The 23,878-nt window shown below is 46.9% G+C and overlaps 1 protein-coding gene across 1 annotated transcript in view; it reads left to right on the top strand.

Annotated features, from left to right (window-relative positions):
* Window positions 1–23,878, top strand: part of FLNC (filamin C) — a 115,122-nt gene that overhangs the window by 68,021 nt on the left and 23,223 nt on the right. The window contains 14 exon segments of the mRNA XM_087968995.1: window positions 964–1,561; window positions 3,204–3,377; window positions 4,306–4,468; window positions 6,588–6,748; window positions 7,636–7,803; window positions 8,102–8,225; window positions 9,626–9,782; window positions 11,127–11,316; window positions 11,415–11,438; window positions 12,472–12,719; window positions 16,225–16,324; window positions 20,833–20,973; window positions 21,831–21,959; window positions 22,328–22,501. Of these exon segments, the coding sequence (XP_087825121.1) occupies window positions 964–1,561; window positions 3,204–3,377; window positions 4,306–4,468; window positions 6,588–6,748; window positions 7,636–7,803; window positions 8,102–8,225; window positions 9,626–9,782; window positions 11,127–11,316; window positions 11,415–11,438; window positions 12,472–12,719; window positions 16,225–16,324; window positions 20,833–20,973; window positions 21,831–21,959; window positions 22,328–22,501 (2,551 nt within the window).

Raw genomic sequence — 23,878 nt, forward strand, 5'->3', positions numbered from 1 at the left:
AAAAAAAGAAAGAAAGAAAGAAGAGTGAAAGGAGTAGAGAATGATAATGAAGTAAACGCAGAAAAAATAGTCAATGACCAGGAAACTCTGAGTTGTAGTCTTGCTTTAAGACTGAAAAGTGGCCGGGTGACTTTAGGCCAATCACTAGGAGATGGTGAGTTCTACTCCCATCTGCGGCATGCAAACCACCTGGGAGGCTTTGGGCCAATCACCAGGAGACAGTGGAGTTCTAGTCCCACCCTTGATTTTGGGCATGAGAGCTAGCTGGGTGGCTTTTGCCAATCACCAGGAGATGGGGAGTTCTAGTCCCACTTTAGCATGAGTTTGGCCAATCACCAGGAGACAAGGGTTCTAGTCCTGCCTTAGGCCTGAAAGCTGTCTGGGTGTCTTTGGGCCAATCACCAGGAGACAGTAAGTTCTAGTCCCACCCTTAGGCATGAAAGCTAGCCGGGTGGGTTTAGGCCAATCCCCAGGAGACTGGGAGTTCTAGTCCCACCTTAGGCATGAAAGCCAACTGGGTGACTTTGGGCCAATCACCAGGAGACAGGGTTGTAGTTTTGCCTTTGAAAGCTCCCACCCTTAGGCATGAAAGCTAACTGGTGACTTGGGCCAATGGGACAGGAGTTGTAGTTTGCCTAGGCCTGAAGCTGTCTGGGTGTCTTTGGGCCAATCACCAGGAGACTGGGAGTCCCACCTCTGAGTCCAATCCCAGGAGACTGGAGTTCTAGTCCCACCTTAGGCATGAAAGCCAACTGGGTGACTTTGGGCCAATCACCAGGAGACTGGGAGTTCTAGTCCTGCCTTAGGCCTGAAAGCTGTCTGGGTGTCTTTGGGCCAATCACCAGGAGATGGGGAGTTCTAGTTCAAACAGACAAACAATGAATGAACAAACGAACGAACGAATGAATGAATTGAAAAAACAAGTAAACTTGACCACTCTCTCCCCCCCATGTTCTCTGCCAGGTGTGTGCCTATGGGCCTGGCCTGAAGGGGGGCTTTGTGGGCAAACCGGCTCCTTTCACCATTGACACCAAAGGAGCCGGGACAGGCGGGCTGGGCTTGACCGTGGAGGGTCCCTGCGAAGCCAAGATCGAGTGCCAGGACAATGGTGACGGCTCCTGCTCGGTCTCCTACTTGCCCACTGAGCCTGGCGAATACAGCATCAACATCCTCTTCGCCGAGACTCACATCCCGGGCTCCCCTTTCAAGGCGGACATCAAGCCCGTCTTCGACCCGACCAAGGTGACGGCCAGCGGGCCTGGTCTGGAGCGTGGCAAGGTGGGCGAGGTGGCCACCTTCACCGTGGACTGCTCCAAAGCGGGCGACGCCGAGCTGACCATCGAGATCATCTCCGATTCGGGTGTCAAAGCCGAGGTGCTGATCCAGAACAACAGCGACGGCACCTATAGCATCACGTACATTCCTTCCTTCCCGGGCACCTACACCATCACCATCAAATACGGCGGGCACCACGTGCCCAAATTCCCGGCCCGGGTCAACGTGGATCCCGCTGTGGACACCAGCAACATCAAAGTTTTTGGGCCTGGCGTGGAACCTCGAGGTAGGTTGTGGCGGGATGATTGTGGTGGCCATTTTACTTTACAGGACAAATGGCTGAGTCCCAAAGTGGGGAAAATATATGATAAAATTTAAGAACCCTCCAGGGGTGGGTTGCTGCCTGATCATACCGGTTTGGGTCAACCGGTAGTTGTGATCGCTGGGTGGGCCTGCTCACCTGCTCCTACGCTATCCTTTCCATTTATAACTCACTTCCTGGCTCATTCGCCTTGCCCATCCTGACCAGCTGAGTGTCAGGGTTCCGGCAGTTGCCCTAATTAAATCATGAGCCTCGAGCCAAGTTTCAAAAGAACCCAAAAGATTTATTAGGAGCAACATGTCAGCATTATCCCAGTTGAAGCCAACTCTGATACATGTAATTCACGGCCACTTGTGACCCTGTTTCCCCTCCCCCCCCTGGGTGTGTCATATATCAGATTCTCCAATGAAGCACGCTCACTTTCATGTCATCAATCATGCTCTCCAATGAAGGATTTTCATGGGCAGAAGATCTGGTAGCCTAGCTACAATCTTTGTAAGATAAGCGTGGAATGTACTTCTGGTTCCCTCCCCCGCTTATGGCAACTTGGAAACAGGCATGCTTTACGAGTGGACACTGAGTTCCGCACCACTCCTGTTGTACTCACCAGAGTTGTATGCTTGAAGCAGCATTTCACTCCGCAAGGAGTGCTCACAATCAGCGAACCGTTTGCTAATGTAAGTGCAACCATTCTGTGTAGGAGATGACCGGGCTGAGCCTGAGGGAGGAATCAAATATGCCATAAGTCACAAGTCCCTGTATGCCCACAAGAGATCTATGTCCAGGCCACCTTTGAATGCCTTCTTATCTCCCACTCGTTTCCCTTAACAGTTAGTTGGCCAAATTCTTGTAGAGCGCTTAAGCTTTCAAGAACTCTTTAGACTAATAGTCTTCTATTTACAGCAGTTCCATTTAGCGAATGTTCAAAGTTACCATGGCACTGAAAAAAGATGCCTAGGACCGTTTTTCATACTTATGGCCTTTGCAGCACCCCCATGATCACACAATCCGAATACAGACGCTCAGCAACCCAACTCATATTTACGACGGTTGCAATGTCCCGGCGTCACTGGATTCCCCCTTTTGCGACCTTCTGACAAGCGAAGTCAATGGGGAGGCTGGATTCGCTGAACTACCATGTTCCTCACTTAAAGAACCGCAGTGATTCCCTTAACGACTGCAGCAAGAAAAGTCGTAAAGTGGGGCAAAACTCCCCGCTGACTTTCCTCGTTGGACGGTCGCCCAAGGGGGAACGCGTGACCCCCTCCCCAGGATGCGGCAACTGTCACAAATACGAGTCAGTTTGCCCAAGCCTCTGAATTCTGATCACATGACCGTGGGGAGAGGCTTCAACGGTCATTAAATGTGAAAAAGGGTCATAAGCCACATTTTTCAGTGCTGTTGAATGGTCACTGAGCAAACGGCCGTAAGTCAGGGACTGCCTGTGTGTTTCCTCTGTGTTTCCTGTCGTAAGCCGCATAGGGTATCCCCACGGTGGGATAGGCGGCCAATGAATGTAACAAACCAAGAAAGTAAATTTCGGGGTTGCCCCCCAGATCCAAGCAGGCTGCTCAGCGTTGCTCGTGCCTTCGCCATCTCTCCCCAGGGGTCCTGCGTGAGGTCACCACGGACTTCACGGTGGACGCTCGCTCTCTCACCCAAACGGGGGGCACCCACATCCAAGTGCGGGTCATTAACCCTTCGGGGGCCAAGACGGACACCTACATCACCGACAACGGGGACGGCACCTACCGGGTCCAGTACACCCCCTTTGAGGATGGTAAGTCTCCCCTGAAGCTCCCCCTCCCACTTCCGCCCTCTCCCCCCCGCACCTTTGATATGAGCCCTTCCCAGCTGCCTTGGATGCAAAAAGTACAATTCAGTAAGATCAAAGTAGCAACGGGGATTTTTCTCCTGGCAACGGTGGCCTGGAGGTGGAGCTTTCACCTCACAATCAGGAGGCTATGGGTTCGATCCTAGGTAGAGGCAGATATGATATGAGAATTTATCTGCTGAATATAACTCCGCACTGGTGACAGGAAGGCATCCAGCCAGTAAAACACTCAGCTCCATTCAGTTGCCCAAACACCCCATAAGGGGTTATGGAGTCATTAAAAGATGATTCACTAGTCATAGTCCTTGAGTGGTGCAGTGGCTTAGAAGTGGAGTTCTCAACTCACAATCGGGAGGCTGTGAATTCGATCCTAGGTAGGGGAAGATATTTCTCTTTCCACATGATGAGAATTTATCTGCTGAATATAACTCCGTACTGGTGACAGGTAGCGCATCTGGCCAGTAAAACACTCAGTTCCATTCAGTTGCCCAGACATAAGGGGTTATGGAGTCATTAAAAGATGATTTACTAGTCACAGTCCTTGAGTGGTGCAGTGGTTTAGAAGTGGAGCTCTCACCTCACAATCGGGACGCTGTGAATTCGATCCTAGGTAGAGGCAGATATGAGATGAGAATTTATCTGCTGAACAAAGCTCCTCATTGGGGACAGGAAGGGCACCCGGCCAATAAATACTAAGCTCCATTCAGTTCCCCAGACTCCATCCCGCAAGGGATTATGGGGTCGTTAAAAGGAGGATGATGTTGGGAGCATTATAATAATGGAAGGGAGAACCTCTCTGCCTATCCAGGTAAGGGGGCGGCGATGTTTGCCCTGCACAGGGGATGAAGGCCCACGTGACCTCTTTGTCTCCCAGGTATGCATCTGGTGGAGGTGACATATGATGACGTCCCGGTGCCCAAGAGCCCCTTCCGGGTGGGTGTCACCGAAGGCTGCGACCCCAGCCGCGTCCGTGCCTATGGCCCTGGTCTCGAAGGGGGTTTGGTGAACAAGTCGAACCGCTTCACCGTGAAAACCAGGTGAGCCTCCCTGCCCCCTCCCGAGGCAAACCGAGTTGGGCAGTAAGGCTTCAGCTGTGAGAAGGGGACTCGGGTTCAAGGCAGGACAAGAGCTCTGTCTTTGCGGGTGGAAGTGGATCTACCCCGGTGTGTTTCACAGCTGGCCAGTTTGGGTGGACTTCAACTCCCAGAATTCCCCAGGTCTGACTGGGGAATGGAAGCCCATCCCTCTAAAAGTTTGGCCAAGTGTGAAAACACTGATGTCAACTATATAACAATTGAAAAAAAAGGAAAATTGGCACAGGGTGAGAAGTACTGGAAACTAAACAAGAGAATTGCACTTCTTGGTGTGAGTACATCTATCTATCCATCTATCTGTATCCATCCATCCATCATTTCTATCTATCTGTCTGACTGTCTATCAATCATCTATCCACTCAACTTTTCTATCCATCCATCCATTTTTCTCACCCTCTTCATTCATTCTCTCTCATCTATCTATCTTATCTATCTATCTATCTATCTATCTATCTATCTATCTATCTATCATCTATCTATCTATCTATCTAATTATATATCCTGTCTATATCTATCTATCTATCTATCTATCTATCTATCTATCTATCTATCTATCATCTATCTATCATCTATCTATCTATCTAATTATATATCCTGTCTATATCTATCTATCTATCTATCTATCTATCTATCTATCTATCATCTATCTATCTATCATCTATCTATCTATCTAATTATATATCCTGTCTATATCTATCTATCTATCTATCTATCTATCTATCTATCTATCTATCTATCTATCTATCTATCTATCTAATTATATATCCTGTCTATATCTATCTATCTATCTATCTATCTATCTATCTATCTATCTATCTATCTATCTATCATCTATCTATCTATCATCTATCTATCTATCTATTATATATCCTGTCTATATCTATCTATCTATCTATCTATCTATCTATCTATCTATCTATCTATCTATCTATCATCTATCTATCTATCATCTATCTATCTAATTATATATCCTGTCTCTATCTATCTATCTATCTATCTATCTATCTATCTATCTATCTATCTATCTATCATCTATCTATCTATCTATCTATCTATCTATCATCTATCTCTACCTACCTACCTACCTACCTACCTACCTACCTAATCTATCCACTCAACTTTTCTGTCCATCCATCCATCTCTCTCACCCACTCCATTCATTCTCTCTCTCTTCTATCTCATCTCTCTGTCTCTCTCTCTCTCCCTCCCTCCCTCCCTTTCTAATCTATCCACTCAACTTTTCTGTCCATCCATCCATCCATTTCTCTCACCCTCTCCATTCATTTTCTCTCTCTTGTCTCTCATCTATCTATCTATCTATCTCTATCTATCTATCTATCTATCTATATCTATCTATCTATCTATCTATCTATCTATCTATCTATCTATCATATATCTATCTATCTATCTATCTATCTATCTATCTATCTATCTATCTATCTATCTATCTACTACCTACCTACCTACCTACCTACCTACCTACCTACCTACCTACCTACCTACCTAATTATCCATTCAACTTTTCAGTCCATCTATCCATCCATCCAATAACCATTTCTCTCTCTCATCTGTCTGTCTGTCTATTTCTATATCACTCATGCCTGCGGATAGTTCACAGATAAAACAATAAAATGATATAACAGCTATAGAAAAAAAAAAGTTAAAAACCAGATTAAAACAAAAGGGACAATCACAATTTTTTTAAAAAAAAGCAGACGGAAGCAGACTTCAAAGCAAGAAATCAATCAATCAATCGTCACTATCAATAACTGGATGAAATTCTAGACAGTGTTCCCTGATATTTATGCTGGGGTTCAAAGGTCAGGTTCGCTGACTTTTAAACCCCAGATCGCGTAGGACAGATGGATTTATTAGGTCTGGGTTGTCTGCATGCAACCCTCACGGATTTCATTTGCGTCAACATTTTGCTGTGGTTTTAATTCACCAAATGGAGTCGAACTTCCTGTAGGAATGTCGGATTGGTTTGTTCCTGATGGCTTTGCCCACAGGTGCTATGGCTTTTGGGGGTGGGGTTCTTCCAAGGGCTTCCTTTTCTTCCCAGGGGCGCAGGGACCGGGGGCCTCGGCTTGGCCATCGAAGGCCCCTCGGAGGCCAAGATGTCCTGCAAGGACAACAAAGATGGCAGCTGCAGCGTGGAATACATCCCCTTCACGCCCGGGGACTACGACGTCAACATCACCTTTGGTGGACGCCCCATCCCAGGTGGGTGAGGAAGATGGGTGAGGAAAGGGGACTTGCCAAGACTCATCCGAAGATGGGAGGAGGGGAAAGTCCTCAACTTATGACACTTTGTTTAGTGAAGAGCCACCACTGCTAACGAAGCCCCACCCGAGCTCTGGGGATAAAAGGCAGGGGGTGGAGACGAATAGGCGTGGCAGACAACTAGCCGGACAGACTTGTCAGCCTACAGTGAGACAGAAACTATTTGCTGGGGCTGCCGGCGCTCCTAATAAAGGAATCTTTGAGTTCACTTCAGGGGGTGTGTCGTGTTTGGGGAGCTGGGCAGGGGTGGGATTCAATTTTTTTAACAACCGGTTCTGTGGGCGTGGCTTAATTGGTGGGCATGGCTTGGTGGTCATGTGACTGGGTGGGCATGGCTTGGTGGTCGTGTTATTGGCTGGGTGTGGCCAACTCAATATCACTCACATCGAGGCACGCATCTCCTCACCTGGCCTCTCATGACTGTGGGGATGCTGCAACAGTCGTAAGTGTGAAAAACGGTCATAAGTCACTTTTTTCAGAGCCATGGTAACTTTAAACGGTCACTCCGCACAAGCAAAGTACCAGCAAAGGAAGGAAAAAAAACCTCCAGAGACGTTCCAGAGACAGGAAGTCTAGTCCTGCCAAGAATGTAATAAGGGTTAATGGAGAGGCAGTTTCCGTAAGCAACACCAGAATGTTTCCTTCCTGCCTTCCTTACAGGATTAGGCCAGTCATTTCTTCTAACAACCGGTTCTCCGAACTGCTTAGAACGTTAACAACCGGTTCTGGCGAATAGGTGCAAACTGGTAGAATCCCACCCCTGGAGCTGGGTCAGAACACAAAGGATGATCTTCTGCTGGGAACTCATGGTGGATCTTTCTTCGCAGGGAGCCCCTTCCGTGTTCCTGTCAAAGATGTGGTTGATCCCAGCAAAGTCAAGTGTTCGGGACCTGGATTGGGGGCCGGCGTGAGAGCGCGGGTCCCTCAGACCTTCACCGTTGATTGCAGCAAGGCTGGCCTGGCCCCTCTGGAGGTGAAGGTGCTGGGACCTTCAGGTATGGTGCTTTGGAGGGAGCGCTGATTAAGAATGGGTTATGGGATGGGAAGGAGTTGGTAAGAAGGGCCTCAAGGTGACCAGAGGTCAATGTCTAGATCTTCAAGAAGACATTGGACAACCGTTTGTCTGAATTAATATAGGATCTCCATCTTGAGTTGTGGGTTGGACTAGAAGGCCTCCAAGTCTGCTATTCTGTCAAGAGTGTGATGGGTCAATCCTGCCCTAGTTGGCTTGAGTTGACCCAAAGCCACCTTAGATGCCTTCTAATGCTTTGCTCCTGCTCCTCCTCTGTCCAGGGGTAGCTGAGCCAGTGGAGATGCGTGACAATGGAGACGGCACACACGCTGTGAAATACACACCGGCGACAGACGGACCGTACACCATCTCTGTCAAATACGCCGGGCAAGAAGTGCCCCGCAGGTGAGAGACTTAGAAGTTCTTGGCCAACTTCTCCTACCATCACTGGAGGACTTCGGGTCCTCTCTTGATGCCCCCGTGATTCACTTAACAACTGTGGCAAGAAAGGTCATAAAATGGGGGCAAAACTCACTTACCAAATATCTCGCTTAGCAACAGGTGTCCAGGGGCTCAACTGGGGTCATAAGATGAGGACTACCTGTACCAAATTCCTCTGGTTTTATTTATGAAACTGTCTGTCGGGTTCCTTCTCTTGGAGGCCTGAGTTTGACCAGCTGTAGAATTGCCCAGCTGGGCTTCCTTCTGAGTGACCCAGACTACAATCGCCAGCATTCCCAGCCGCAGGGAGTTGTAATCTGATTGATCCGGCCTCTGATTCTGCAGAAGGAGGTGCTCAGATCCTTTCGGGGTTGTGGGAAACCTTGGGTAGAGACCGGCGGTGGGATTCCAAATATTTTCCCCCCTGGTTCTATGACACCACGCTTTGCCACGCAGATCAGCTGAGCTAAAAAAAACAAGGGAATATCGGGCAGGATAGGGTAGGGGCTGGTGGGTGGGGCCAGCCAGAGGTGGCATTTGCCGGTTCTCCGAACAAGTCAAAATTTCCACTACCAGTATGCCGGAACCGGTCTGAACCGGCTGAATGCCACTTCTGGTAGAGACCCAACTCACATCAGCTCCTTCCTTGACAAACAGAAAGAAGAACAGAGCTGTCTTATGGGGGAGATGGATGGCATAAAAACATACGTACCTAAATGCATATAAACTGAATGACTGACTGAATGAATTGAATGAATTGAATGAATTGAATGAATGAATGAAATGAATGAAATGAATTGAATGAATACATTGAATGAATGAATTGAATAAATTGAATAAATTGAATGAATGAATTGAATGAATGAATTGAATGAATTGAATGTAATGAATTGAATGAATGAATTGAATAAATTGAATAAATTGAATGAATGAATTGAATGAATGAATTGAATGAATGAATTGAATGAATGAATTGAATGAATGAATTGAATGAATGAATTGAATAAATTGAATATAATGAATTGAATGAATGAATTGAATGAATGAATTGAATAAATTGAATGTAATGAATTGAATGAATGAATTGAATAAATTGAATATAATGAATTGAATGAATGAATTGAATGAATTGAATGAATGAATAAATTGAATAAATTAAATAAATTGAATGTAATGAATCGAATGAATGAATTGAATGAATGAATTGAATAAATTGAATGAATGAATTGAATTGAATGTAATGAATTGAATGAATGAATTGAATGAATATGTCCCCCCCCAACTGAAAGGGTTCTTGGCTGCAAAGGGAGGGAGGGGAGGCCCAGCCAGATCCTCTCTGATCTCCCAGCTTCTGCCTCTTTCAGCCCCTTTAAGATCCGGGTCCTTCCTGCTCATGATGCCAGCAAAGTGCGGGCCAGCGGTCCTGGACTCAACGCCTCGGGCATCCCTGCCAGCCTGCCAGTGGAGTTCACCATCGATGCCCGTGACGCTGGTGAAGGGTTGCTCACCGTACAGATCCTGGTAAGCCGTGGGACCAGGAAGGAACTGTGGGATGGCTGGGAGGCCTTCTGTTAGTCCTGGGTGTGGCAACAGAGAAATGGGGAGGGGGTGGGTGGGAGAGGGGCTTGGAATTGCCAGCCCAAATGCTGGCTGGGGACATTCTGAAGCCCACCCACCTTAAAGTTGCTGGGATTGAAAAAAAAACTAACAATCTTGCAGGTCTGAAAATACAAATCTCTCACTGTCTGCTTTTAATGCCTGATTAACTAAGTCTTCATAAATGACTTAGACGAGGGAATAGAAGGGGAACTTACCAAATTTGCAGATGATACTAAGCTGGCAGGAATAGCCGACACCCAAAAAGATAGGCTGAAGATCCAGAGGGATCTTGACAGACTAGAGCACTGGGCCGTATCTAACAAAATGAAATTCAATGTAGAGAAAAGGAAAGTCCTACACTTAGGCAAGGAAAACCAACAGGACACATATAGACTGGGTGAATCCAGGCTCAATAGCAGGAACTGTGAAAGGGATCTTGGAGTCTTAGTGGACAACCAGCTAAATAGGAGCCAGCTGTGTGCAGCAGCCGCCGCCAAAAAAGCCAACGCAATCCTAAATTGCATTAACAGAGGGATACAATCGAGATCAAGGGAGGTACTAATACCACTCTATAAAGCCTTAGTAAGACCACACCTAGAGTATTGCATCCAGTTTTGGTCACCACACTATAAAGAAGTGCAGAGAAGAACAACCAGGATGATGAGGGGACTGGAGGCTAAAACATATGATGGACTGTTGCAGGAACTGGGCCTGGCTAGTCTAGTGAAGAGAAGGACCAGGGGAGACAGGAGAGCATCTTCCAATATTTGAGGGGCTTCCACAGAGAGGAAGGGGTCAAGCTATTTTCCAAAACCTCTGAAGGCCAGACAAGGAATAATGGATGGAAACTGGTGAAGGAGAGATTCAAATAAAGAAATAAGGAGACATTTTCTGACAGTGAGAACAATCAACCAGTGGAACAGAAGTTGTGGGAGCTTCATCCCTGGAGGCTTTCAAGAAGAGATTGGACTGCCTTCTGTCAGAAATGGTGTAGGGTCTGCTTGGGCGGGGATTGGACTAGATGACCTACAAGGTCCCTTCCAACTCTGTTAATCTGTAACCTGGTAATTAGGAGGGATCGTTTCTAAATTTCCTTCTCTGTCCATTGTACAGCTGAGGGTTCATCCTCCTTTTATCTGACCCTTTCTAGGCTGCGTCTCTTTCTCCTTTTCTCTCCCCACCCCTGCCTTGTTTTCCAGGATCATTCTCACATTCCATTACAGGTTGACCTTTGACCAGACCCTCCGCCTCTCTTTCTTCCCCCAGGACCCTGAGGGCAAACCCAAGAAGGCCAACATTCGGGACAACCGAGATGGGACCTATACAGTCTCCTATGTCCCGGACATGACGGGCCGCTACACCATCACCATCAAATACGGCGGCGATGAAATCCCCTACTCGCCTTTCCGCATCCACGCCTTGCCGACTGGAGATGCTAGCAAGTGCCTGGTGACAGGTAGGTGGTGTCTCCTTTCCTGGAGGGGGTCACTTTCTTGGGGCAAGAATGATTCCTGACGAGGATGCTCATGTCTCTTTTTGTCTCTTTGTCTACAGTGTCCATCGGAGGCCACGGATTGGGTAAGCTTTGATGTGGACTGCAAGAACATTTGTCATGGCCCAGTTGTCCCATCATGTTTCCTAACATTTGGGAGCTCCCTTTTACTTGGGAATAACGAAGTCCAGGAGGTTCTCTTTGCAAAAGATGGCCTCCAGCGTCCCCCTGGAGTTTTGGGGGCTCCATCACTGGAGGCTTCCAAGCAGAGGTTGGACAAGCACTTGATTGGAGCAGAAGATGTTTAAAGTCCCTTTCCAAGTCTACGAGTCTATGATATTACCACTCTAGAGTGGATCCTTTTTCTGGAATGTCCTTATTTTAGAGGCCCGTTGAGTTTTCTTCTCCATCCTTTTTATCATTCAGGTCCACAAACTTTATTTGAGAGTATGATTTTCATTATTCCTAGTTTTAATCTTAACTCCACCTGCTGGACTGAGACATTGGCTGAGTTGGGTCACGGCCAGTTTTGGTGACTCTTGACTTGATGGCTGCCTCCAGCATTTCTTTATCTGAACCTAGCCTACCTCAATAGTCCTGGGATGTAGGAGAAGGAATGGCAGAAGCTGGAGGTGGCATGAAAAGAGGAATTAGCTTAGAATCCATACGTAGTCACAAGCCAACCAAGTCCAACTGCCTTTGAGTGCTATCAACCCTTATTTGACTCTGACAAGGTGCTGACTATTAGATGAGAAGACTCCACATAGGCTTTTAGTAAGGAGTAGTGCAGTGGGCTAGAGGTGGAGCAGCTCTCGCCTCACAATCAGGAGGCTGTGAGTTCAATCCTAGGTAGAGCCAGATATTTCTCTCTCTCTGGGCACAATGAGAATATATCTGCTGAACAAAACTCCACATTGGCTACAGGAAAGGCATCCGGCCAGTAAACACTCTGCTAGCTCCATTTAGTTGCCCAGACTCCATCCCGCAAGGGATAATGCGGCCATTAACAGAAGGTGATAGGCTTTTAGTGAAAAGTCTTCTTAAATGGGACCATCACCTGTAGACTTGGTCTGACCATTTCTGGGCTTGGCTGCAACCATTGTCTTCATTTCCTTGTAGGAGCGTGCCTTGGTCCCACCATCCAGATTGGAGAGGAGACGGTGATCACGGTGGACGCCAAGGCAGCTGGGAAGGGCAAAGTGACCTGCAAGGTCTCTACGCCTGATGGGGCCGAGCTGGATGTCGACGTGGTGGAGAACCAGGACGGCACCTTTGACATCTATTACACGGCTCCCGAGCCTGGGAAATACGTCATCACCATCCGTTTCGGAGGCGAGCAGATCCCCAACAGCCCCTTTCATGTGGTGGTGAGTACAGGATGTGCCCGGACAAAAACCACCATCTGTGGGGTAGATGGACACAGGGCAGCCACCCCTTTCCAATGGCCCATCAAGCAACAAAAGTACCAATAGAAATGTGTAGCTCATGGTTGGGGTCCTGGGTGCTCTCTGAGCTTGGTGGTTTTCTTGGAGACGTTTCATGACCCAACGAGTTAACGTTGTCAGTGCTGGAAGGGAGTGGGTGTTGTGGAGTGGAGAAGGAGAAGGACTGTGGGGTCCTTAGTGCCCTCTGAGCTGACTTATTTACCTGCACACCTGCTCACGACTTTGACAATTCACTGACAGAGTTGTCAATGCCTGGAATGCACTACCTGACTCCGTGGTAAGGGGCCGTGCATAAGCGCACCAACGTGCCTACCGTCCCTGTCCTAATGTCCCCTTTCATTCGTACCCATTTCATGTGCTCATAATCATGTTTCTAACGATATCTGTTATCTAAAACGTGCTTGACAAATAAATAATTTTTTAAAAATGACCCAACTAGGCAACACCATCAGTGCTAGAAGACAGTGGGGGTTTTCAGAGTAGAGGAGAACAATGACAATTGTGGGTTTTTTTTGGTGTTCTCTGAACCTAAATTGTTTTTCTACAAACCTTTCATGACCCAACCAGGGATGGAGTGGTATTCAGGTGGAGTGCTAGAATGGAATGGTATTCAGAGTTTTGCGTTAATTCAGCGCCCGAAAAATAAACCACAGATGGCTGGTGCTTCATTTAACATCTTTATAAACATAATAAGCAGATTTTACAATACCAGTTGTAGATTTCTCCCAACATGCAGCAAACTCAAACAGAAACATGTTGCAAGTAACTTCAGTAGCAAGCATTATACACAGCAGAGGAGAGAAGCCGTTTCATCTTCAACAGACAGACTCAGAGCTCAACATAGCTTCAGAGCTGCAGAGCTTAATATAGAGCCACGCCTAGGCTACTTCTAGTTTCAGTTTCCAATCAGCCCTCATTGGCTGACTTAGTTGCTATGCCTATTCGTTGGCTGACGTTATCACCAAGCTCTATTCCCGTTCATGAATGTACTCTGACAGGCGGGTTTTGTGGAGAGAAGGAGGACGACGACGACAATTGTAGGGTCCTTGGGGTTCTCTGAGCTTGGATGTTTTCCTGCAGACCTCTCATGACCCAATTAGGTAACATCATCAATGATAGGACAGAGAGCTAGAAGGCTTCTAAGCACTGATGATGTTACCTGGTTGGGTCACGAAATGTCTGCATGAAAACAACCAAGCTCAGAGAGCACCAAGGACTCCTTTGGTTGTGTTTGGCGGCCACCCCACAGTTGTTCAGCTCTGTCCCAACAGCCGTCTGATGCAGTGAGGCTGTGGGGTGAAGAGAGGGCTCTCACCGTGCACGCAGAACCACCCACTGATGTCTCCCTTGCTTCCCGCCAGGCCTGTGACTCCATTCCTCAGGTTGAGGAGCCCTGCGAATCCAACCAGCTTCACCAGCCCTTCACGGTGCACCACTCTGGTGGCTTCCCTCCACATTGGGTACCAAGGACTGTCTCCTTGCTTGCCTTTGTCTCTTCTCCCTGTCTCTCTCTTTCTGTCTCGGAAAGGAGGGTCCTGCTGCCCCCATGCCCAATGCCAAGAGGGTCCTCAGGGTGTGGTGGAAGAAATCAAGAAGGTGACCGTGATGTGCAGTCGAAGCTCTGCCAACTTTTGATGGGCAACACAGTTGCACTCCTGCAGATACCCCTGGCCAAGGCCAAATTCCGACCTTGGTTTTTCTCAGACATTTATTTGCTTCTTCCTCTTCCACCCTTCCCGGAGACCTGATAGCATGAGATAATAGCAGTCTTCCAGTATTTGAGGGGGGGTCAAAGAAAGAGGGGGTTAACTTATTCTCCAAAGCACTGGAGGGCAGGACAAGAAGCAAAGGATGGGAAACTAATCAAGGAGAGAAGCAACCTAGAAATAAAGAGAAACTTCCTAACAGTGAGGACAATTAACCAGTGGTACAGCTTGCCACCAGAAGGTGTGGGTGCTCCATCACCGGAGGTTTTCAAGAAGAGATTGGACAGCCCCTTGTCTGGAATGGTTTAGGGTCTCTTGCTTGAGCAGGGAGTTGGACTAGAACAGTGGTCCCCAACCTTTTTATGCAGCGGCCCGGTACCGGCATCAGCTGGCGCCGCCATCTTGTTTTGATGAAAAAGTGCTTCCGGTGAGCTTTTCCGGTAGAAAGCTCACCGGAAGCACTTTTTCATCAAAACAAGATGGCGATGCCCAGCTTTCCAGTGCACTTTTCCGGGTCACCGGGCGCTGCGCCGCCATCTTGTTTTGATGAAAAGTGCTTCCGGTGAGCTTTCTACCGGAAAAGCTCACCGGAAGCACTTTTCATCAAAACAAGATGGCGGCGCCCAGCAAACCAGCGACCCAGTAGGATTTGTTCCACGGACCGGTACCGGTCCGCGACCAGTGGTTGGGGACCCTGGACTAGAAGACCTCCAAGGTCCCTTCCAATTGTGTCATTCTGGTAGGTCCCTCCCAAAACGTTGGTGTTGTTGGGACCCCACGCAGCCAGGCCATACTTCCTTGTGGGGCAGGCAGCTCTGTCTCTAACAAAATGGTGCATTCGATCTGCACGGGAAGATCCGAGCTCTTTAAAGCCCAGAGTGGAATTGTTGGCTCAAGAAAGTTTGTAGAAAATCCCGTTCTAGTTTTGAAGGAGTTAAAACACCTGTCGAATCCAGCACAGCATAGGTAGCATCAGTGAAGTCCCCTCCAGAGTTTGCACCAAGCAAATTCACCCGACCTCCTGGCTGCGAAGTGAGTCATTTGTGGCTCAGCGGGTGGTACAAACTGAACAGCTAGTCCTCGACTTACAGCAGTTTGTTGAGTACCCGAAGTTACAATGGCGCTGAAAAAAGATACTTAGGACCGTTTTTCTCACTTATGACCATTGTAGCACCTCCCCATGGGGTAGGCCGGTTGGCCCAACAGCTGATCATTGGAGAGAACCAGTTCGCTCCCAGCTGATCTTCGGAGCTACCGGTTTGCCCAAACCGGATTGAACTGGTAGAATCCCACCCCTGGTCAAGACTCACTTAACAGCTGTCTCACTTAGCAACAGAAAGTTTGGGCTCGATTGTGGTCATAAGTCGAGGACTACCTGCAGGGTGGCTAGCTCAATGCAATTGTAGAAATCCAGCGGTTTTGGCAAGGCAGGGGCAACCAATGGACAGTCCTGAATCACTTCTTTGCCATTTTTTGCTGCCCTCCCAAAACCCCTTCAGGGTGTTCTGGATATTTTTTTTGGGGGGGGTTGGTCATTAGTCTCCTTCTTTCTTCCAGCCCTGTTTCTTCCAGCTACTACACCCCCCAAGACTATTTCGGTTTCTAAATCTTTCTTTGGGGTGCTCTTTCGCCCTCTCGGTTCACCCCCCGGTTCTCTATCTGGACTTAAGTCTCTCTTTCTGCCCCCACCCCCCCGTTTGCTCTCTTCCCCTCCACGCCAGGCCACGGATGAGCCCGTTGCCCCGCCGGAGAGCGTGGATGCCATGCTGCGACCCTTCAACCTGGTCATCCCCTTCGCCGTGCAGAAGGGAGTTATCACAGGTAGCCTGTCTGTCCGTCCGTCTGTCTGTCTGGGGATTGGATTGTAAGGGGGGGTGGGGAACCACGGCAAGGAAGCACAGACTGGAGTTTTGGGGGAGGTGGGGTGAATTGAGCCACGTCATCTTGGAATCCCTTCTGAGTTTTTACATTACAGGTAGGCCTGAAGTTACGACCGTTCGTTTAGTGACTTCTTTGTGGCCACCTCTTTTACCGTGCGTGTGTCCCTGAGCGATTCCCCCTTGAAAGGGGAACATTTTTGGTGTTTTGTCACCTCCCGCCAAGGTTTCAGTGGAACTGGGGTGTCATGGTTTTGAAAGGCATTAGAACAGGGGTCTCCAGCCTTGGCAACTTTTAAGACTTGTGGACTTCAAGAGTTGAACAGGATTGGAATAAATCCCGTTTTCCAGACGTTTTGTCCAAAGTGAGAACTTTTGGAAGAGAGACCCCTGTCTTCTTAGAGACTTGGAGTAACGTCATTGTCACTTTGAATATAGACGAATTGGCGTAGATTAAAACAGGGGGTCTCCAACCTTTAAGACTGGTGGACTTCAACTCCCAGAATTCCTCAGCCAGCTTCGAACTCTAGGAGTTGAAGTCCACAAGTCTTCAATTTGCCCAAGGTTGGAGACCCCTGTATTAGAGCCTATACAAAGTGTAACCTAACCAGGGGTGGGATTCAGCCGGTTCAGCCTGGTTCGGGGGAACCAGGTGCTACATTTACATCTAGTTTACCGAACCGGTAGTTGAACCGACCTGCTGGTCCTGTCCACCCCTCCCAGGTGTCTCCGTGTGGCTCATTTTGGATGCAGGTAAGGGCAAGGTCCATGGGGAGGCTCTGGTGGGGTGGGGGAAATGAGCTGAACTGGCAGTTCCGGAAGTCTGGAAACGGGCCTCTGGAGCCCAGGGGAGAGACCATTTTCATCCTCCCAGAGGCCTGAGGGAAGCCTCCGGACTCTGGGGAAGGTAAAAAACAGCCCCTCCCGGAAGTTCCAGTAGGCCACACCCACCCAGCAACCCGGCAGAGAGCCAACCGGTTCTCTGGGATTTTGGAATCCCACCCCTGACTATCTCAGCTTTTGTTATTCCCGTTGAGCCGAAGAACCATTGTAACCTAATGTGCCATTGGCGGAGATAAAGCCTCCAGGCCGGTTGCCAAGCTTAGCTAAGTAAACCTTGGTGTAATAATGTTAACATGTGAATTCTTTCTGCTGCAAGTATCTCATGTGAAGATTGCAGCCTCCTTCTTAAAAGCTCTTAAAACCGTGCATTCCTTTTTTCCTTCCTTCTGAGCCCCATTGTTCCCAAGTGCTGGGGAAATCATGGGGTTTGCATGAACCAGTGGATAAGAAATGAGGTTTCTTACATGAAGACGGGTTTTGCATGGACTGTGTAGTAGACTATAAAAAGGAAAAAAAGTTTTTAGTTAGGCCTTTCCTTTTCTCTCTCTGCCCTGTCTGTTTAAGGCAGGAGATTAAAAACACCCAGCTTCCATCTTGATCAATGATAAAGCTAATTATCAGTGGCCTCCTATTCAGAGTTTCAGTGGGTTAATTCGGATTCTGAGCTGGGCAAAAACCTAACGATTTTTAATTAATTTTTAAAATTCGATCTTGCTGATCTAAATAAGTTTATATATACTGCTTTTTTTTGGTAGGTTTTCCTATTTTACTTGTACACGGTACAAAGCCCCTCTATAATTGGGAGGCTAGATTAAAATGAAATAAATGATTAAAGGAAGTTCAAATGAAGAGATTGAATCAATAATCCCAAGAGAAAAAATGAGAGACAGGCTAGAAAATGGAATACTCATCTCTAATGATCTAAGTGCTGGAGCCCACTGTAACTACCTAGCTAAAAAGGCATTAAGAGTTGTTAACCTAATCCTGCATAACTTTTTCTCCAGTAATATTCTACTACCAACTAGAGCAGTGGTGACTAACCTTTTTGGGCTCCTGTGCCAAAAATTGTGCAAGCACTCGTGTGCCAGCACCCAGAAGGCAATGCATATGCCCCCTGCGCATGCATGCGCAATCCCTCCCCCCACTGCCCCCTTACCTGCATTGTGCCTCACAGCCAATTTTCGGCCAGTTTGAGGCCTTTTTTGGCCTCTGCAGGCTTTGCAGGACGAATAATAGGCCCATTTTATCACTTCCGGTGTTTACAGGAAGTGACAAAACAGGCCTATTATTCTTCTTGCAAAGCCTGCAGAGGTTTTTTTTTCAAGCCTCTGGGAGGCCGAAAAAGGCCTCAAACTGGCCAAAAATGAGCTGTGAGGCATGTGCAGTGAGGTAAGTTTGCCTGTGGCTTGCATGCCGGCACAAATGGCTCTCTGTGCCACCTGTGGCACGCGTGCCATAGGTTCGCCATCACGGAACTAGAGCATACAAAACATTTGCTAGACCAATACTCAAATACAGCTCATCAGTCTGGAACCCACATTGCAGATCGAACATTAACACAATCGGGAGAGTCCAGAGATATTTCATGAGAAGAGTCCTCCACTCTTCTACTCGTAACAGAATACCTTATGTCACCAGACTTGAAATTTTAGGCCTAGACAACCTAGAACTACGCCGCCTTCGGTCTGACCTAAGCATAGTACATAAAATTATCTACCTATCAATGACTACTTTCAACGTCAATGAGAACAACACACAAGCACATAATACCCTGTTTCTCCAACAATATGGCCTCCCCCAAGAGGAAGTCCCAGCATGTTTTATAGGCATGAAATGAAATTAAGCCCCTCCCCCAAATTAAGGCCTATATTAAAACATGCGAAATGGGGGAATGGTGGGGGCTTGCCGTTAGGAAGTACTTTTGTGGCACACCCGGATATGGTGCTGCCTGCGTTGACCCGATATGAAGTGCCCCACCAATGCCGAGGTCAACATCCAAGCCATCGCCGCCCGCCCGCCCGAAGATGCAAGGGGGGAATTAAGTCACCCCGAAAAGACGGCCTAGCCATTTTTGGGGCTCAAAAAAATAAGACCCGGCCTTATTATATGAGAAACACGGTAGATACAAACTCAAGATATACCACGCCAAACTTGATTGCAGGAAATACAACTTCAACAACAGAGTGGTCAATGCCTGGAATATTCTACCTGTGGTTTCTTCCTAAAACCTCCAAAACTTTAACCTCAGACTGTCTACTGTTGACCTCACCCCATTCCTAACAGGTCTGTAGGGGGCGTGCATAAGCGCTCCAATGTGCCTACCATCCCTGTCCAAATGTTTCTTTTTATTCGCGCAGTCATAATGATGTTTATACTTATACCTGTTATCTAATACTTGCTTGACAAACAAAAGAATAAATAAAAATAAATAAAAGAAAGGGATTTGAATTGGGTGAGCCAAAACGGAGATGGAAAAAGAGAACAAGGAGGTGGGAAACCTAGATCTGTGGTTGTTTGCTAGGGTAGCTCGATAGAACTTCTACAAGAGGCAGTCTGCCTTTGCGTTCTTGAGGTGGAGTTTGTGGATTCCCCCCCCCCCAACTCCTTCCACAACCACATTCCAGGACTGCACAATGTGCCATTGTTGGAAACCTGCATTCCGCTGTTCCATTCTTTCCCATGATGCATTTGGAATATACCGTAGCATCTCCAGGCATTGATTTAAAAAAAAAATCTCTGGGAAATGGAGTTTTAGGACCGGGGTGGGGGACAAGCTTGTGGTTGTGGGGTCTTGGAGGGGAGAAACGGTGGGGCAGCCAGAAGCAGACAGCCAGGTAAATCTTGCAAGCCCCACCCACCTCTAGCCCCACCCTTATCGAGCTCCTCCCCCTCACCTGCAGCTCCCAATTGCTGTGCATCAGCCCTGCTTTGACTCTTGATAGGTTGGAGTCAGCCCAGAAGTGGGAAATGTTACTGAACTACAACTCTCAGCATCCCTCAGTGTTGTGCAGACTGGGGTGCTGGGAATTGTAGTTTGGGGAGGTTTCCCAGATCTAGCTACTTCCATTCTCAACCCAGAAGTGGGGAATGTTATGGAACTACAACTCCCAACATCCCTCACTGTTGTCCAGACTGGGGTGCTGGGAATTATAGTTTGAGAAAATTTCCCATATCTGGCTACTTCCATTCTCAACCCAGAAGTGGGGAATGTTATGGAACTACAACTCCCAACATCCCTCACTGTTGTCCAGACTGGGGTGCTGGGAATTATAGTTTGAGGAGGTTTCCCATATCTGGCTACTCTCATTCTCAACTCAGAAGTGGGGAATGTTATGGAACTACAATTCCCAGCATCCCTTACTGTTGTCCAGACAGAGGTGCTGGGAATTATAGTTTGAGGAGCTTTCCCATGCCTGGCTAATCCCATTCTCAGCCCCAAAGTGGGAAATGTTACTGAACTATAACTCCCAGGATCCATCATGTTGGCCAAGCTGGGCTGCTGGGAGTTGTAGTTTGGGTAGATTTCCCACACCTGACTAGTCCCATTCTTAGGGGTGGAAGTCATCATGGTTTGGGGTCTCACCAGCCTGTTTTCTTCCTGCTGTGCAGGGGAGGTCAGGATGCCTTCAGGCAAGACGGCGTGTCCACACATCACCGACAACAAGAATGGGACGGTGACGGTGAAATATGCCCCCACAGAGAAGGGGCTGCATGAGATGGACATCAAATATGATGGCAACCACATTCCAGGTGAGAAAGAGAGAGCGAATGGGGTAAGATTGATTCCTGGGGAGAGTAAGTGGCTGACTAGGGAATTCTGGGAATTGAAGTCCACCCATCTTAAATTTATTGAGCTGGCTGAGGAATTCTGGGAATTGAAGTCCACCCATCTTAAAGTTGTTGAGGTGGCTGGGGAATTCTGGGAGTTGAAGTCCACCCATCTTAAATTTATTGAGCTGGCTGGGGAATTCTGGGAGTTGAAGTCCATCCATCTTAAATTTATTGAGCTGGCTGGGGAATTCTGGGAACTGAAGTCCACCCATCTTAAATTTATTGAGCTGGCTGGGGAATTCTGGGAACTGAAGTCCACCCATCTTAAATTTATTGAGTTGGCTGGGGAATTCTGGAATTGAAGTCCACCCATCTTAAAGTTGTTGAGCTGGCTGGGGAATTCTGGGAGTTGAAGTCCACCCATCTTAAATTTATTGAGCTGGCTGGGGAATTCTGGGAGTTGAAGTCCACCCATCTTAAAGTGACCAACATCAGGAAAGAACGAAAACACACTACCAGAATGAAAACACACTACATTTGGGTGCACACGTTACGCTAAACCCATTTTATTAAACCATAGTTTGTTAAACAAAATAGATCTCTCTAGAACCAGGTCCTCTTTAAGTGGAAATTTGGATGTCTGTTTGCTGGAGCTGCCACACCTGATCGGGCAGGTGGGGGTGGGGAGGCTAGAGAAGATGACCTCTAAGCTCCCTTCCAACTCTAGGACTTTCAGAAAGATTAGCTTATTTCCCAGAGTTCTTCCTTGCCCCCCGTCTGGAAACGGCAGGCTGCCCAGGATTATGGGATGTTGCTTTTTTCCACCCCCCAACCAGGGAGCCCCCTCCAATTTTACGTGGATGCTATCAACGCCCGCCACGTTAGTGCCTACGGACCAGGGTTGAGCCACGGCATGGTCAACAAACCTGCGACCTTCACCATTGTCACCAAGGACGCCGGCGAAGGTGAGTCCCCTGGACCACGTGTGGAAAACGTGGTCAGTCCCCTGGACCACGTGGGGAAAACATTATCGGAGAGTCGTGATGTCTGCCCAAGAGGCGGCTGTCAGGGTTCCAACAAATCCACCCCCATTCAAATGATAAGTCTCTAGCGGCATCTCTCAGAATATATATAAAAAAAAGATTTATTAGGAGTGACCGTGTCGGTGTTACCTGGGTGCAGCCGACTCTAAGGCACATCACTCATTTCCCCCTTGACCCTGGTCTTTCCCCCACCCCCTGGGTGTATATTCTCCAATGGGACACATCCATAGCCAAGAGTCATCAAACATGCTGCTCTCCAGTAATAACCTTGCCCTAACCCTAACCCACAGGAGGCCTGTCCCTGGCTGTGGAGGGCCCGTCCAAAGCCGAAATCACCTGCAAGGACAATAAAGATGGCACCTGCACTGTTTCCTACCTCCCCACGGCTCCCGGCGACTACAACATTATTGTCCGCTTCGACGACAAGCACATTCCTGGCAGCCCCTTCACTGCGAAGATCACAGGTAGCCCTTCTGCCTCTACCCCAACCTCAACTGCTTTTATTTTATTTTATTTTATTATTTTATTTTATTTTATTTTATTTTACTTTACTTTACTTTACTTTACTTTATTTTATTATTATTTTATTTTATTTTATTTTATTTTATTTTACTTTATTATTATTATTTTATTTTATTTTATTATTATTTTATTTTATTTTATTTTATTTTATTTTATTATTATTTTATTTTATTTTTATTTATTTTATTATTATTTTATTGTAATTTATTTTATTTTAATTTGTTTTAATTTATTTTACTTTATTATTATTTTAATTTATTCATTTCATTACATTTATTTTATTATTTTATTTTTATTTTATTTTATTGTTATTGTTATTGTTATTTTATTGTTATTTTATTCTTTTATTTATTATTTATTATTATTATTTTCTTTTATTATTATTATTTATTTTCTTTTATTATTTTTTCTTTTATTTTCTTTTATTATTTTTTCTTTTACTTTACTTTTTACTTTACTTTATTTCATAAAACATGAAGAATGGTTGCAGGATTTGGGTCTGTTTAGACTTAGAACCTTAGGGACGTGGTGGCTCAGGGCCTAAGATGCTGAGATTGTCAATCAGAAAGGTCAGCAGTTCGGCGGTTTGAATCCCTAGCGCCGTGTCACGGAGTGAGCTCCCGTTCCTTGTCCCAGCTTCTGTCAACCTGGCAGTTCGAAAGCATGTAAAAAATGCAAGTAGGAAAATAGGGACCACCTTTGGTGGGAAGGGAACAGCGTTCTGTGCGCCTTTGAAGGCATTTAGTCCTGTCGGCCACATGACCATGGAGACGTCTTTGGACAGTGCTGGCTCTTCTTTGGCTTTGTAACAGAGATGAGCAGCACCCCCTAGAGGTGGAAACGATTAGCACGGATGTGCTAGGGGAACTTTTACCTTTACCTAGTCTAATGAACAGAAGGACTAGGAGGGTGACATGAGGGGCTACCCCAAAGAAGAGGGGGTAAATCTATTCTCCAAAGCACCAGAAGGCAGGACAAAAAGCAACAGCTGGCAACTAATCAAGAAGAGAAGCAACCTGGGGAAATTTCATGACAGTTAGGACAATTAACCAGTGGAACCATTTGCCTACAGAAGTTGTGGATGCTCCAACACTTTGATTGCTTATTGCACCCAATGACTATCATTAAGTGTTGTATTTTAGGATTCTTGACTCTTGACGAATGTATCTTTTCTTTTATGTATACGGAGAGTATTTACACCAAGACAAATTCCTTGTGTGTCCAATCACACTTGGCCAATCAAGAATTCTATTCTAATTCTATTCTATTCTATATTCTATTCTATATTCTATTCTATATTCTATATTCTATATTCTATA

This window comes from Notechis scutatus, chromosome 6, assembly GCF_049901735.1.
Source record: "Notechis scutatus isolate UNSWTSFEM ecotype Mainland chromosome 6, rNotScu1.2, whole genome shotgun sequence".
Lineage (NCBI taxonomy): Eukaryota > Metazoa > Chordata > Lepidosauria > Squamata > Elapidae > Notechis > Notechis scutatus.